General features: G+C 45.4%; 1 protein-coding gene across 1 annotated transcript in view; it reads right to left on the bottom strand.

The window, feature by feature from the left end:
• LOC123770576 (ecto-NOX disulfide-thiol exchanger 2) overlaps positions 1–16,950 on the bottom strand; it is a 78,527-nt gene that overhangs the window by 57,306 nt on the left and 4,271 nt on the right. Inside the window, 3 exon segments of the mRNA XM_069301836.1 lie at positions 2,370–2,544; positions 5,145–5,309; positions 16,350–16,559. Coding sequence (XP_069157937.1) covers positions 2,370–2,544; positions 5,145–5,309; positions 16,350–16,559 — 550 coding nt within the window.

Genomic DNA, 16,950 nt, shown 5'->3' with positions numbered 1-16,950 from the left:
AAGAGGCTTTAGTTTACAATCACCAGCAAAATTTCCTCCAAACAACAGGGTTAAGAGTGGTCTTTTGCTGCTTTGAATCCAGGCAATGTTTGTTCTTCCTTGGATATGTATGTCAGGCATCACTTAATCAAGAGACCTCTCCAACCCTGTTTAGGTAAATATGCGAAACAGAATGCGAGACAGACTGGATCCTTCCCAATAGAAGTTTAACAGGGCCCTGAATTAGCCTGTAATGAAGGGGGGGGGGGGGTCCAGACTGGACACCATCAAAGTATGCTCCTTGGAATACAAACCAAATTCACACAACGGGACAAGTAATGGTTTTGGTGCTCACCGAGGGAGATCCAGGAAGTTGGGGCCAGATTCACGGAGCAGTTATGCAAGCACTTATGAACGTGTACTGTACATCTTTCTTCGATCTTTGACAGCTTTTGTTACATTTATTAAACAGTTAAGAAGCATGAAAACTTCCCAATCAACTGTTGTTATTGTTATAAACAGCCTCCTGGTGCTTCGGAGCTCATTGACCGTTTAATAATTGTAAACAAAGCCGCCAAAGAGTGTGAAAAGATGTACAGGTTCGTAAGTGCTTGCGTAACTGCTTCATGAATCTGGGCCCTGGTGTGTTGGCAGAGTGAGAGCTGTGTGAATCCAGTCTGTACCCCAGAGCCCTGTTTTGTTGGTGTCGGTCTCTCTCTCGACCCTCACAGGCCCACTTGTCTGTCTTGCTATCCTGTTTCACGCGTTTACCTAAACAGGGTTGGCGAGGTCTCTTGATTAAATGATAAGGGCCAGTTTCATCAGCATAAACTCTTGCCAAGCACTACAGTTTTTATCTTCAATAATTTGATCTAATCTTGGAATGAATTCGGCTGCTTACTTCTCATCTGCATTAACACCCGACCCACTCACTCTTATAAGAGTAGGACAAATTTACACAGCATATCTGTTAAGTCACCCATGAATTTCTTCAAATGCTTCATCACTAACAGTTGCACCTAATTTCTTCTTTAAATCATCAAAAACACTTCTTGCTTTCCCTTGTACAAGCACGAGACAAATTGGACTTCTAAGACAATTCTGCTCCTCAGTCCGCAGTGTTAACAGCTATATTTCCATATAATAAATTAATGTGATCTTCACATTACCGTCATCAATTTCAGTGGTGCAGAGCCCTTCAAATGTTGCAAACTTCATGTTTAGTTTTTAAGGTTAGTCCTCATTGTTGAGTGGTTCATGCTGTAGGTGTTTGCAATTTGGGTTGGATTTTCACCTTCAAAGAGCACTTGAATCTCTCCCCCTTCATCTGTAACCCAAACATCTCTCCCTTCATCTGTAACCCAAATATCCCTCCCTTCATCTGTAACCCAAATATTCCTCCCTTCATCTGTAACCTAAATATCCCTCCCTTCATCTGTAACCCAAATATCCCTCCCTTCATCTGTAACCCAAACATCCCTCCCTTCATCTGTAACCCAAACATCTCTCCCTTCATCTGTAACCCAAATATCCCTCCCTTCATCTGTAACCCAAATATCCCTCCCTTCATCTGTAACCCAAACATCTCTCCCTTCATCTGTAGCCCAAACATCTCTCCCTTCATCTGTAGCCCAAATATCCCTCCCTTCATCTGTAACCCAAACATCTCTCCCTTCATCTGTAACCCAAATATTCCTCCCTTCATCTGTAACCCAAATATCCCTCCCTTCATCTGTAACCCAAACATCCCTCCCTTCATCTGTAACCCAAACATCCCTCCCTTCATCTGTAACCCAAACATCTCTCCCTTCACCTGTAACCCAATGTGTTGCCACTACCTTGGCATGTACATTACCACTCTTCCTCTCGCTATCAACCATTGTTAACGGAATTTTCCTTAGTAAATAGCTCCAAGTCCACAGAATACATTGCATGTCTAGCCCAGGGCACTAGAATGCTACTGAGGCAGCTTGGGTCGCCCCGATTGGGCTGTGGAAGATGATTTTGTATCGCCTTATGCCACCACATGACCGTGTGGACATTTTAGTAGCACTGCTCATAAAACTGGAGATGGCAAGCGAATTCGGATAGTGAATTGTCGAACAAATGGGGACCCGAGAAACTGTTCGGGTGAACGAGTGTTCATGTAGTAGTAGGCATTCGTATAATGGGGAGTCCTGGTACATTAAAATACGAAAGGAACACCCCATATCGTAGAGAGAATTTTGCTGCAGTAAAAACTTGCCCTTGTGTACAATACATTAGTGTTTTTCTTCATATATTTATTGGTAACCCCTGACAAAAAAATAAAAAAAAATACAGTAATCCATAGTTTAGAAATAGCTTCAGAATTATTTACCATAAAGGGGAATATTCGCATGTTTTCTCACCTGTCACGTTCACGGTCCCTGTCTCTATCTCTGTCTCTGCCACGAGAGCGCTCACGGTCTCTGTCTCTGTCTCTCCCATGGTCTCTTTCTCGGTCACGGTCTCTCTCTCTGTCCCTCTCTCTTCGTTCCTCCACTATGATGGGTTCCTGGATATTATCCACAATTTCACCATTATCTGAAAGGAGTAATTACATATGTTAATATCAATGTGAATAATAAGAAACAAAAATTGTGTTATGATAAAGCCTTATTCCACGTGCTTCCTGATCCTCCTTGTCTTCCTCCACCTCTCTAAGAACTATCAGATTAACCTCACTTTCAGTCAGCATACAATAACCTGAGTCACTAGTATCTTTTTCAACCCAATCAATAACCCGTTTGTGTAAATCCTCACAGCCTCTCTGAAGATATCATGGATACTTCCATATATAAGCAAGTCCTAATAGATATTAAGATATATAAACAAGTCCTTCAAAGCAGATATAAAATCACAATTATGTGGTTGATAACCTTATTTCGTACTGTACTTTAACCTTTTAATGTTTCCTCTCGCTTTCTTGCCGCATATATTGACCTCTTCCAGTGGTTCGATAATGGTCCGGGACGGACCAAAACGTCATCACTTCCATTATTTTCAGATGTGTGTGTTGGGCGTCTTAAGTCTCTCAAAGCTCGAGTCGTCGTCTTAACTTGACTCCAAACTTTGAGTGTACAACCTTTTTTGTGGTGCTCATTCATGGCCTGGCTGAGGACGGTGGTACCAGATGATAGTACCATACAGGTTACTATACTGGGGTGTACCACCTGTTGTGGTGCTCATTCATGGCCTGGCTGAGGACGGTGGTACCAGATGATAGTACCATACAGGTTACTATACTGGGGTGTACCACCTGTTGTGGTGCTCATTCATGACCTGGCTGAGGACGGTGGTACCAGATGATAGTACCATACAGGTTACTATACTGGGGTGTACCACCTGTTGTGGTGCTCATTCATGACCTGGCTGAGGACGGTGGTACCAGATGATAGTACCATACAGGTTACTATACTGGGGTGTACCACCTGTTGTGGTGCTCATTCATGGCCTGGCTGAGGACGGTGGTACCAGATGATAGTACCATACAGGTTACTATACTGGGGTGTACCACCTGTTGTGGTGCTCATTCATGGCCTGGCTGAGGACGGTGGTACCGGATGATAGTAGTAGTAGAAGTAGGTATCCTCAATATTGACAGCTGACTAAACTGATAGTATAGTAAGCTGTATGACAGTGCCATACAGGTTACTATACTATCAGTTAAGCTGTCAATATTGAGGCGAGCAAGGGCATTATCCGGCAAAAGCAAAGACTAAACTTCACGTAGCCTCACTCCATGCTCCTCGAATTGATGTTCTCTAATTACTGTACAAAACACATCATGAAGCCAAGATAGTACATTAGCTATGGATTTTGTAAATTATAATACTTGAGTGGCAAATTGTTCAAACAATTTTGTAAAGGTCTTGGTGTTGCAGTGTTTCCAAACAGTGCCCATGTCTGCGTACGAGCCGTCTCCACACACGCACACCGTGGCTCTTAATCTGTCTTTATTACCCTTATAGCATACAACAGCTGACCATCTAGGAGCGAAATTTTTACCAGGCAAAGTCTTCTAATACAAGCTAGTTTCTTCGGTGTAGTATATATTTGAAAATCCACAGGACTTTGGCCATGTGGTGGCCTAGTCGTTTAGAACGTGTGTCTGGGACCACCCAGCACGTAGGTTTGAGTCCTCATTACGGCTCCTGTGGATTTTCACATTGATATATTACGTTACTGTGATTTCTCTGTGTATTGGATGAGTGGCGTCAGAGGTACAATTCCTAGATGACAGAAGCCAGAGTGCATGAGGAAATTATGTGAAACTCTGGTTCGGCTTCAGAGGAATCCTCGGGAATCCTCGTGGGATCAGCAGAACCCCAGGTTGCAATTCTTTTGACCATGTGGTGGCCTAGTCGTCTAGAGTATGTGTCTGGGCATACCCATAGGTTCGCATAGGTTCGAATCCTCATTACGGCTCCCGTTGACTTTCTTGTCGATATCACGTTACTGTGATTTCACTCATGTGTATATAATGTAATGGAGTTAACCTAGACCCGTGAACAAAATTATGCTATCATTTTTATCTGCTTACTATGCAATGAGGTTATCATCAAGTACTGTACTGTATATACTAGTGGCCTGCGGTTATCAATTCACAATTTGGTGTATCCCACTGGTGTTTGGATTCATTTCTGAATGACAGTAACACACAGAATAGCGGCAAATGAATGGGTTGCCAGGCATCTTTAGAGCAGTGCCAGAAATAGATTTCCATGCAATATAGGTGTACATATTATATATACATTGTAGGCCTATGCACAGTACTCACTGTTTTTGCCAATTATGTGAAAGTATGTAATTACAAACTAATTATATAAATATAGTTATTCCACACACTGTGTAAACTAGAGTGAAACAGTGAACATATAAACCATCTAACTTGAATATTACATCCCTCTCCATTACGTGGCATGTCGGTAAACTTATGTCACCACGAGTCTACGAATTCAACGACTCCCTCTCTCCCTATGTGCATGAAACATCTCCAAAACAAGGGGGTCAACTTGTCTGCCGAACATAAAACGTGAACCTTTACCACCGAGAGAGAAACAAGAGAAACGGCCGCCCTAACACTCCTTGTGCACCTATCTATCCTATCAGCAATCCTACAAGAGCCAAGAATAATAACTTACTGGCAGCCACAGGCATGGGTGGTTTGTTTTTGTTGGTGTTAAATTCCAAGGGTGCATCATTAGTCGCTGGGTTCACTGTTACTTGCATGGGTCCCATCATACCTGGCCCCATTCCTGGTCCCATAGGGCCTGGACCCATACCCATAGGGCCTGGACCCATCATCCCTGAAATAATGGAAACTGATGAATATCATTGAACTAGTTTTGATTCATTGAAAACGTATTCATTTCTAAATTTACTTTATTCCTAAATCACGTCAATAAAAAAAATAATGAAAGTACAGTATTTCCAGTTAACCAACTACCGTAAACCTATTTTTTTAACAGTCCCCGTGGCGCAGTGATAAAACACTCGCCCGGTGCTTCGCGAGCGCTTTGGCCTGTATATATCATATTCGTATCCTGGCCGAGGAGGATTGACCGGGCACCAATCCTTAACTGTAGCCTCTGTTCAACCAGCGGTGAATGGGTATCTGGTTGTTAAACGATTTAGCGGGTATTCCAGGGAACATTTTTCCCCCCCCCCCCAAAAAAAGGAAAGTAAGAGACTCGGTGTTTTTTTCAAGATGGGGATGGTTACTGGAGGTCTGAGGAAGTAAATGTAAGCCCCTTGTATGCTTGGGATTTTTTTATTCTTACGTTATTGTTACGATAATCTCCTGCTTAGCAGTAGATCCTGCCTGTTCTTTTACTGCCTACTCACCAACGTATCTGCATGCTCCAACATCAAGATTCAACATAAACAACAACATGTGCCCAAATGTATTGTCTAGACACAATGCCTCCTCCCCCCCTCCACCCTATAGTACCCAAGACGCCTGCACCTGCTGTCTCGCCAGTTGACCAGATGCCACCAGCTACCTACCTTTCTCGCTCCTTTAACTGCCAGCGTCTCTGTCTATATCTCCAGTATTTGCGCCAAATATGACGTCACGCCCTGAATATAAGGGCTTGCCAGCGTCCAGAGCGTCAAATTATCCTTCGAGTGCTCGTAGCTGTAGCATCTACTCTCGCCTCCGGGTGATGGTAGATGCACATAGCTATTTTGTGTAAAGTATTACCCGCACCTTTGTTATTAATGTAAATTTCACATGTACAGGGGTACCTCGGTTTAAGAGTTTAATCCATTCCTGGAGACGGCTCGCAACCCGAAAAACTCGTAACCCGAAGCTAATTTCCCCATAAGAAATAATGGGAAATGAATTAATCCGTTCCAGACTACCCCAAAAACCCCACTTCAAACTAAATTTTATACCTAATTCATCTAAATAAACCTACAAAACTATGTTCAAGTTATTACTTACCCTTGCTGATGAATGCTATAGGCGTATGGAAGATGGTGAGGAGGGGGAGGAGGAGAGATGTTACTGTTTGGAAGGGGAGTCCCCTTCCATTATCACATCAGGCAGTGAGGACCTTTCTGGTGTGCACTCCCTGGCACGTTTTGCCCGAGTACCACTAGGTCCTGGTTGTGGCTCACTGCTCGATGTTCTCACAACATATCTGTCCATGGAAGCTTGTTTTTCCCTTCTGCGCAAGATGTCTCTGTAGTGAGGCATCACATTGTCATTGAAAAGATTAAGGCAACGGCCTACTACAGCTTTCTCTGGGCAAGTCTTTTCAATAAAAGTTTGAATCTCTTCCCACATCTGACACACCTTAATTTCTGTAGAAGGGACATTCGCTACTGCCTCATCCTCCTTCACTGGAGGATCATCAGCTCGGTCGTCTTGCTGTTCCTTTTGAAGGGCTTGGAGTTCTCCGGTGGTCAGTTCTTCGTTGTGTTCTTCCACCAACTCCTCCACATCATCACCATCCAATTTCAAGCCCATTTGCCGGCCCAGAGTAACAATTTCCTCAACAATAGGCGCATCATTTACAGGCTCAAACCCCTCAAAGTCTAGTTCTCTCACACATTCGGGCCACAATTTTCTCCAGCCAGAGATCAGGGTTCTTTGAGTCACTTCTTGCCAGGCTTTGTCAATGAGTTTTAAAGCACTACAAATGTTAAAATGGTGTTTCCAGAACTCTTTGAGAGTGAGGTTTGTGGCTTCAGTCACTTCAAAACATTTCCGGAAAAGTGCCCTTTCATAAAGTTTCTTAAAATTCGCTATGATTTTCTGGTCCATAGGCTGAATTAGAGGAATGGTGTTAGGAGGAAGGAACTTTACTGTGAGAAATTTATTGTATCTGGGCAACAAATCATCTTCCAAGCCTGGAGGATGAGCAGGAGCATTGTCGAGGTGAAGCAGAGCCTTGAGTGGCAAATGTTTCTCCTGCAGATATTTTTCTATGGCAGGGCACACCACGTCATTCACCCACTCCATAAAAAAAATCCTAGTCACCCATGCCTTATTATTAGCCTTCCACATCAAATGGGTTTCCTGCACTTTATACTGTCTGAAAACCCTTGGATTTTCAGAATGATACACTAGCAAGGGTTTAATTTTCAAATCGCCACTCGCATTTGAACACAGCACAAGCGTAAACCTATCTTTCATAGGCTTGTGTCCGGGCAAGGATTTTTCCTCCTTGGTAATGTATGTCCTCTTAGGCAATCATTTCCAGAACAGTCCTGTTTCGTCACAATTAAACACCTGTTGCGGTAGGTAACCCTCAGCCTCTGTAAACTCCTTAAATTCTTCAATAAATTTCTCAGCGGCTGGTTTGTCTGAGCTGGCAGCCTCCTCATACCTCACAACACTCTGAATACCGCTTCTTTTTCTAAATTTCTCAAACCATCCCCTGCTTGCCTTAAAGTCTCTTTCTGCACTTGTTCCAGGGGTTTTCTTTACAAGGTCTTCGTGCAATACCCTGGCTTTCTCACAAATGATGGCCTCTGAAACACTATCACCCGCTAACTCCTTGTTGTGTATCCAAATTAATAACAACTTTTCCACTTCCTCAAGTATTTGTGGTCTTTGTTTCGTGATTGTTGATACTCCTTTTGCCACTTTGGCACTCATAATGTCATTTTTCTTAAGTATAGTGCATATCGTTGATGTGGATTTGTTGTACTGCCTACAAAGTTCAACAACACGTGCACCATTTTCATGCTTCCGAATGATCTCTTGTTTCTCCTCTATTGTCATCCTCACATGGGCTTTCTTGGCTTGATCCTTACCACTGACTTTCTTGGGACCCATTGCGATGTATATTATAACAAATTTTATGTTCAAATAGCAAAAACTCCAAAAATAAACAGTAAATCCTTGTGAAGAATTCAGGCGGGATAGTCACTGGGATAGTTTGCACTGGCAAACTGAGCGGCGATCGCCGACCCACCACCCGCTAGGTCGGCCTGTACGCGTATCAACAAACTCGTATCCTGAGGCAACCCTCGTAACCTGATGCAAATTTTCTGAGGAAATCCTGCTCGTAACCCGAAAAACTCATAACCAGGGACGCTCGTAAGCCGAGGTACAGTGCTTCCTCAGACTAACGAACCCCGCTCTATCGAATTCCCGGAAGAGCCGAACAAATTGAATTCGGTACCAAATGTTCAGTGGAACATACAAATGTTCGATTAAGTGAGGAATGTTCGTCCAAGCGGTCACCGAGGCCGAGCGTCAGAGCTGGCTGTCATCAACTATGATTCGCCAGAGTGTAAACAGTTATGTAGTGTTTTATTATCCCTACCCATTGTTTCTAGGGAGAAATGGTGATAAAAATGGTGATAAAATGGTGTCAGGGAGGCATTGGTGAGAGAGTTGTTGTCAGGAGGCAACACGTGCTCCCCAGCCCCCACCCTCCTTCCTCCACCTGACCACAGAGACCACTCACTCTCCTCTTGTCGTCAGATGCCAAGAGTCAATTTAATGATAATTATCGCATTATCTACACTGAAAATAGCCTTTTTATTAGAAAAATGTCATATTGGAGCAATAATAATGGTGAAAATTGTAATATATACAGTACATATTTTAAACAGTTTGAACACATTTCCTTTTCACAGAATTTTTAATACAATTGCGGTGTAGATAACAGCCGGCATTGTGTGGCCGGCCGGTCGCTCCCTGAGCCATTGGGGGGGGTGAGGGGTGGGAGGGGGGGGGGTTGTTTCCTGGATCCCTCCCTCCCTCCCTCTAACAGCCTACGTACTGTACTAATATCTATTTAGAATAAATTTTGAGGAGGCCAATAAAACAAGCACAGGTCGTGTGAACGTTGGGCCTTGGTGAGGTGGCTGGCATCATTTGTGGTGGTGTCAGGGGAGGCAGGCGGTGTCAGGGGAGGCAGGTGGTGTCAGGGGAGGCAGGCGGTGTCAGGGGAGGCAGGCGGTGTCAGGGGAGGCAGGCGGTGTCAGGGGAGGCAGGTGGTGTCAGGGGAGGCAGGCGGTGTCAGGGGAGGCAGGTGGTGTCAGGGGAGGCAGGTGGTGTCAGGGGAGGCAGGTGGTGTCAGGGGAGGCAGGTGGTGTCAGGGGAGGCAGGTGGTGTCAGGGGAGGCAGGCGGTGTCAGGGGAGGCAGGTGGTGGAAAGAGGCAGGCGGTGTCAGGGGAGGCAGGTGGTGGAAAGAGGCAGGTGGTGTCAGGGGAGGCAGGTGGGGTCAGGGGAGGCAGGCGGTGTCAGGGGAGGCAGGCGGTGTCAGGGGAGGCAGGCGGGGTCAGGGGAGGCAGGTTGGTCAGGGGAGGCAGGTGGGGTCAAGGGAGGCAGGTGGGGTCAGGGGAGGCAGGTGGGGTCAGGGGAGGCAGGTGGGGTCAGGGGAGGCAGGTGGGGTCAGGGTAGGCAGGTGGGGTCAGGGTAGGCAGGTGGGGTCAGGGTAGGCAGGTGGGGTCAGGGTAGGCAGGTGGGGTCAGGGGAGGCAGGTGGGGTCAGGGGAGGCAGGTGGGGTCAGGGGAGGCAGGTGGGGTCAGGGGAGGCAGGTGGTGTCAGGGGAGGCAGGTGGGGTCAGGGTAGGCAGGTGGGGTCAGGGGAGGCAGGTGGGGTCAGGGGAGGCAGGTGGTGGAAAGAGGCAGGTGGGGTCAGTGGTGGAAGGTGTTGTCAGGGGAGGTGGAAGTGGAGAGAGAAGGGTGGTGACCACGCATGGCTGCCAAACCTCTCATTCATACTCTATTATAAATCTCAATCTTAGCTGTAAAATATTTATGCCAAAATATGTTAATTTTCGTGTATTAATATACATTATTAATCATTAACACGTTTTATTGTTTCCTGAAGAAAACAATAGCTGACTTGGCATTGTGGTGTGTATGGCCGGGTACCTGGGGGGTGGGGGTGGGGGGGTCCTGGAGGTGTGAGAGGAGACCTGTCAACCCATCATTTTTTTTTGTCGGGCGAGTTGAGATGCTTCCAAGCCTGCTGCTTCAATACACGGTGTGGGTGGTGTGGGTGGTGTGGGTGGTGTGGTATGGTTTGGGTGGTGTGGTGTGGTTTGGGTGTGGGTGGGTTGGTGTGGGTGGTGTGGTTGGGTGTGGGGGGATGATGTGGGTGGTGTGGGGTGTGTGGGGGATGATGTGGGTGATGGTGTGGGGTGTGTGGGTGGTGGTGTGGGGAGTGTGGGTGGTGGGGGCGAATGGTGTTAGTGGTGTTGGGGAGGGTGTGGGGGTGTGGGGGATGGTGTGGGTGGTGTGGGGGATGGTGTGGGTGGTGTGGGGGATGGTGTGGATGGTGTGGGGGATGATGTGGGTGGTGTGGGTGGTGGTGTGTGGATGGTGTGGGGGATGATGTGGGTGGTGTGGGGTGTGTGGGGGATGGTGTGGGTGGTGGTGTGGGTGGTGGTGTGGGGAGTGTGGGTGGTGGGGGCGAATGGTGTTAGTGGTGTGGGGGATGGTGTGGGTGGTGTGGGGGAGGATGGTGTGGGTGGTGTGGGGGATGGTGTGGGTGGTGTGGGGGATGGTGTGGGTGGTGTGGGGGATGGTGTGGAGGGTGGTGTGGGGGATGGTGTGGGTGGTGTGGGGGATGGTGTGGGTGGTGTGGGGGATGGTGTGGGGGATGGTGTGGGTGGTGTGGAGGATGGTGTGGGTGGTGTGGAGGATGGTGTGGGTGGTGTGGAGGATGGTGTGGGTGGTGTGGAGGATGGTGTGGGTGGTGTGGAGGATGGTGTGGGTGGTGTGGAGGATGGTGTGGGTGGTGTGGAGGATGGTGTGGGTGGTGTGGGGGATGGTGTGGGTGGTGTGGGGGATGGTGTGGGTGGTGTGGGGGATGGTGTGGGTGGTGTGGGGGATGGTATGGGTGGTGTGGGGGATGGTGTGGGTGGTGTGGGGGATGGTATGGGTGGTGTGGGTGGTGTGGGGGATGGTGTGGGTGGTGTGGGGGATGGTGTGGGTGGTGTAGGGGATGGTGTGGGTGGTGTGGAGGATGGTGTGGGGATGGTGTGGGTGGTGTGGGGGATGGTATGGGTGGTGTGGGGGATGGTGTGGGTGGTGTGGAGGATGGTGTGGAGGATGGTGTGGGTGGTGTGGAGGATGGTGTGGGTGGTGTGGAGGATGATGTGGGTGGTGTGGAGGATGGTGAGGGTGGTGTGGAGGATGGTGTGGGTGGTGTGGAGGATGGTGTGGGTGGTGTGGAGGATGGTGTGGGTGGTGTGGAAGATGGTGTGAGTGGGGTGGGGGATGGTGATTCTCGCATCTCAGATTATTATTGACACCAAAAGAGCATGAAAGATATTATAATGAAGCACCACACAACAAAGAAACAAACTAATGTGTCCTGGCATATGTTTAAAAAAAAAAAAAATAAGAAGGTTGTTGGGGCCGGACGGATGGAACGAATTCCGCACTGGAACGAATCGGCTTCGCCCCATATAGTTCGTTCAAGTGAGGACACACTGTACCACTGTATTTCTCTCTTCATTGTGTTTAAGCCAAGTGGTTAAGGGGTTTGGTTTTCATTAATTGTTTCTTATCATTTTATTTAAAATTAAAGTAATTTTTTGTTATATAAAATGTTTGGAGTTTTTATTTTCTTTGGCTTTACCCTCAGCTCTCACACCATAGAGGTATCAAACAGTTTTTTACTTTGTTTTCTCTTTGTTTTTATTAATGTGCGATTGGCACAAGACCTGCCAGAAGTTACAAATGTGACTATTCCAGATTCTCGTCACAATATACAGTGGCACCTCGACTTACGATTGCCCCGACTTACGATAATTTCGAGTTACGATGTAAATTTCATCGAAAAATGCGACTCGACATACGATGGTGTTGTTGGCTAACGATATTTGTTGGTACACGTTCGGGTCGACCGAGCGCGTGGTTCCCGGTCACGCGGTCCGACCTGCCTCAGTTTACTACAGCTGCCCGCTTAGTGATGATTGCGCCTATAAGAAATTCCGAGCTTGTGGCGATTTTTTGCATTTTGAACATTAAAGTAATTATTATATATCACACCATTAGTCCCAGGAAAGTTTGAGGTAAGGCTCAACATATGAGATCCCATGTAAGAATGACCATAGAGCAGAAACAAGAGATCATTTGTAAATATGAAGATGGTGTGTGGGTTGTTGAACTGGCAAGGCAGTACATCAAATCTCAGTCAACGATATCCACCATACTGGCTAAGAAAAAGGACATTATGGGTGCTAAAGTGGCAAAAGGCATATCAATAATCATGAAACATAGAACACAAACACTTGAGGATGTTGAACAGTTATTATTAATTTGGATACACAACAGGGAGTTAGTGGGTGATAGCGTTTCGGAAATTTGCCATCATTTGTGAAAAGGCAAGAAAATTGCATGAAGACCTTTTAAAGAAAACCCCTGGAACAAGTGATGCAGAAAAGAGAGAGTTTAAGGCGAGCAGGGGATGGTTTGAGAAATTTAGAAAAAGAAGTGGAATTCATAGTGTTGTGAGGCATGGGGAGGCTGCCAGCTCAGACAAACCAGCGGCTGAAAGATTCATTGGCGAATTTAAAGATTTTGTGCAGAGTGAGGCATACCTACCACAACAAGTGTTTAATTGTGACGAGACAGGGCTATTCTGGAAAAAGATTGCCAAAGAAAACATACATTACCAAGGAGGAGAAGTCATTGCCTGGACACAAGCCTATGAAAGATCAGTTTACTCTTGTGTTGTGTGGTAATGCGAGTGGCAATTTGAAAATTAAACCCTGGCTTGTGTATCATTCCGAAAATCCAAGGGTTTTCAAAAAATATAACGTGCAGAAACACAAAATGTATGTGATGTGGAAGGCTAGTGCTAAGGCATGAGTGACTAGGCAATTTTTTACGGAGTGGGTGAATTTGGTGGTGTGCCCTGCCATCAAAAAATATTTGCAGGAGAACAGTTTGCCACTCAAGGCCCTGCTTCTCCTCGATAAAGCTCCTGCCCATCCTCCAGGCTTGGAGGATTCATTGGAGGAGGAATTTAGTTTTGTTACAATAGTTCCTTCCTCCCAACACCACTCCTCTACTTCAGCCTATGGACCAGAAAATCAATGCCAATTTCAAGAAACTTTATGAAAGGGCACTTTTCCGGAGATGTGTCGAAGTGACGGATGCCACAAACCTCGCCCTCAAAGAGTTCTGGAAAAACCATTTTAACATTTATAGTGCTCTAAAACTTGTTGACAAAGCTTGGCAAGAAGTGACTGTAAGAACCCTGATCTCTGGCTGGAGAAAACTGTGGCCTGAATGTGTTGCAGAACGAGACTTTGAGGGATTTGAGCCTGAACCTGAAGTACCTCTTGTTGGGGAAATTGTTTCTCTGGGCCGGCAATTGGATTTGGAGTTGGATGGTGCTGATGTGGAGGAGTTGGTGGAAGAACACAACGAAGAACTGACCACCGAAGAACTCCAAGCCCTTCAAAAGGAACAGCAAGAAGAGGCAGCTTAGGAAATTTCTTCAGGGGAGGATGTGCCAGTACAGAATGTCTCTTCCTCAACAATTAAGAAAATGTGTGCAGCATGGGAAGATTTGCAAACCTTTGCTGAAACGACTCGCCCAAATCAAGCTGCAGTAGGTCATTGCCTTAACCTATTCAATGACACTGTGATGCATCATTACAGACAAATGTTAAAACGAAGGGAAAAACAAATGTCTCGACAAATTTGTAGTGGACAAACAAGCAGTGAACCACAACCAGGTCCTAGTGGTGTTCAGGCAAAACGTAGGAGAGAGTGAGTACCCCAGAGAAAACATCACTGCCTGATGTGATAATGGAAGGGAACTCTCCTTCCAAACAGTAACAACTCTCCTCCTCCCCCCTCATCACCATCTTCCATACACCATCAAGAGCCCTCCATAAAGGTAAGAGAAACTTATGTACTGTATTGTAGTTAGAAAAAACATTGTATTCAGTATAAAATGTATTTGTATGTTAATATTTTGGAGGGTGGGGAACGGATTAATTAAATTCCCTTTATTTCTTATGGGAAAAATCGCTTCGACTTACTATATTTCGACTTACGATCCGTCTCTGGGAACGGAGTACCATTGTAAGTCGAGGCCCCACTGTATTCCAGATTCTTGTCACAATATACTAACCTCATCATTTCTCGGCAGGCGCAGCACAGTGGTTAAGCTTGGCCTGTTTAACTAAGCAGCATCTAGCTTCAGTGAGAAGCACTAATGCTTTTTAACTTTCATATATTTGTAAATAATACATGTAAATAGTTTGAGTCACGTGTGACAAATTCCCCCAAGTAAACCGGTGGTTCTTTTACCATAGACTTTCTACATCCCTAGACTGATTGATTGGAGTTGTGATTTACTTGAGGCCGTGTGCAGTACCTAATAATGAAAAGTGGGAGTCTATACAACAAACGAGTCTTACGTGGGAATGTAACAAGAGTTGGTCTCCCATTCACGAACAATTCGTGTGTCAATCTTCAGTGTGATTAGAGGCTCACTGAAAATATAATCGTGCTGTATACGGTATTCAGTATTTCATCAACTTCTTTGTTGTCATACATGCCAGTTCCATCTCACGTGTGCAATACTAGATGCCAATTTTGTTCTAGACTTTGCATAGAGGAAATATTTTGGACTGCTCTCAATTTCACTGATGGCCTTTTGCTCTGTCTCTCCTGGATTTTATATGCTACTTGCATCTTTAGTTCAATCACCATTTTATCCTTCTAATTCACAGGAGCATGGAGCATTCTCTTCCTGTTAAGATTTGTCACTGGCTGTGCTGGTCTATTGTGTAGGTTTCTCTGAACTTGAATTTAGTTATGATTTGAGCAACATGTACGGGTTACCAGTATGTTTCATAACAGGTCATCACTATTTGTGAAAATGAAGTCTAGGATGTTTTCTATTCCAGTTGGTTCAAGGCAAATCTCTCACAAATGCATTGAAGGTCATTTGTGATGGTTTATTTAGACTGCTTCCTGGAATTCTCTCTGATGTAACAGTATAGTATTTTACACTTTTTCAAGTTTAGGTACTGTAAATTAAAGTCACCAATCATGATGATGTTTGCGGCTGGGTTTGTCAGGTTTTCTCAATAAGTTTTTATTTTCGTTAGTTGGTCTTTAAACTGCCGAGAACTTGCATCCCATGACTTATACAGAGTTGACTTCATTCTCGACTCACAATCGGAGATTGCAGATTTTATTTCCAGGCATGACAGAAATGATTGAGCACATTTCCTTTCACTTAATGCTACTGTTGACCTAGCAGTAAATAGGTACCCCGGGAGTTGGGCAACTGTTGTGGGGTTACATCCAGGAGACGGTCAGTAATTCAACCTTGGGGGGATGGGGGGACCGCAATACAAGCCTAAAGAATATATATAGACCGACTTCTTGTCCCCGGCAAAATGAATTGATTTGTGGCATTTAGCAGCTCTGTAGAGATAAGTGTCTCTCTGATGTACAGGCTGACCCCCACCCTGTAGCCTGTGTTTCCTGTCATATCTGAAAAATTTTTACTCTTGTTGCACATTCATATTCAATCAATTCTTCCTGGTATTTACAAGCACCCCATGCATATTTATATCAACTTCCAAGTTCTGGTATGGTTCGTTTCTCTTGGCTGTACAGTACTTCACTCTATATTAGCTCTGCCAGTAGTTATGGATAGAGATTCTATTCTGTAGCTCAGTCTCATTTTTGCTTTGATTTTGATTTTCATCCAGATCTGTGCTTGTGCACTGTTTATTCCTACCCTCTACCAATACACTGTTGTTTAGCCATTCACCCGTGTTCACATACCCGAGTGCCATTTAACTTTTATTTGCAAGACCCGAAAATTTCTGACCTTTAATCAAAAATGAGGCAAAAAAAAAAAAAAGTGCGCGTTAATTCCACTTATGACTAACCTCCATTTGGATAGTCAGCAGGCATGACGGGGCCACCTGGTGGTGGAGGAGGAGGTCCAGGAGGGCCTGCGGTGCCTGGTGGCGGCGGAGGTGCCATCATCCCACCCATGGCCATATTTGGTGGTCCTTGGCTGGTTGAGGGAGCAGGGCTGGGCATATTTGTACACGGTGGAGGCCCAGGGGGCATGGGTGGCATCGGAGGTGGCCCATCTGTAGAGTAAATGAAAAGTTACTAACAAATTACAGAAATATCTACAATTTATTTTAACGTTTACATTTTTTTACCCGAAATTAGCTTTTGTCGTTTATATTCTTGAGTAAGCTAATGTGTCAAACTTGCTCACTGTGCTCCAGTTGCATTACTCTCCACCAGGCTTGCTTATTCACTACATGTTAACTTTACCAAAGACAATGCAATATTCATGAAGGTATTAACTAAGGATGATTATTGGTTACTGCAACAGAACCTAAACTAGCGATGGGTATCAAAAAAATAAATGGCTGCCAGAAATCAATCGCAGCCATTGTAAGAAAAATGAAGATGGAGCGAGGAGGGGAAAGGAGACTGGAAAAGCACTACAATATATGATGGAAACAGCAA

The sequence above is a fragment of the Procambarus clarkii genome, chromosome 46, assembly GCF_040958095.1.
Source record: "Procambarus clarkii isolate CNS0578487 chromosome 46, FALCON_Pclarkii_2.0, whole genome shotgun sequence".
Taxonomy (NCBI): Eukaryota; Metazoa; Arthropoda; class Malacostraca; order Decapoda; family Cambaridae; genus Procambarus; species Procambarus clarkii.
The sequence above is the reverse complement of the archived record's forward strand: the minus strand, read 5'-3'. Positions and strand labels throughout refer to the sequence as shown.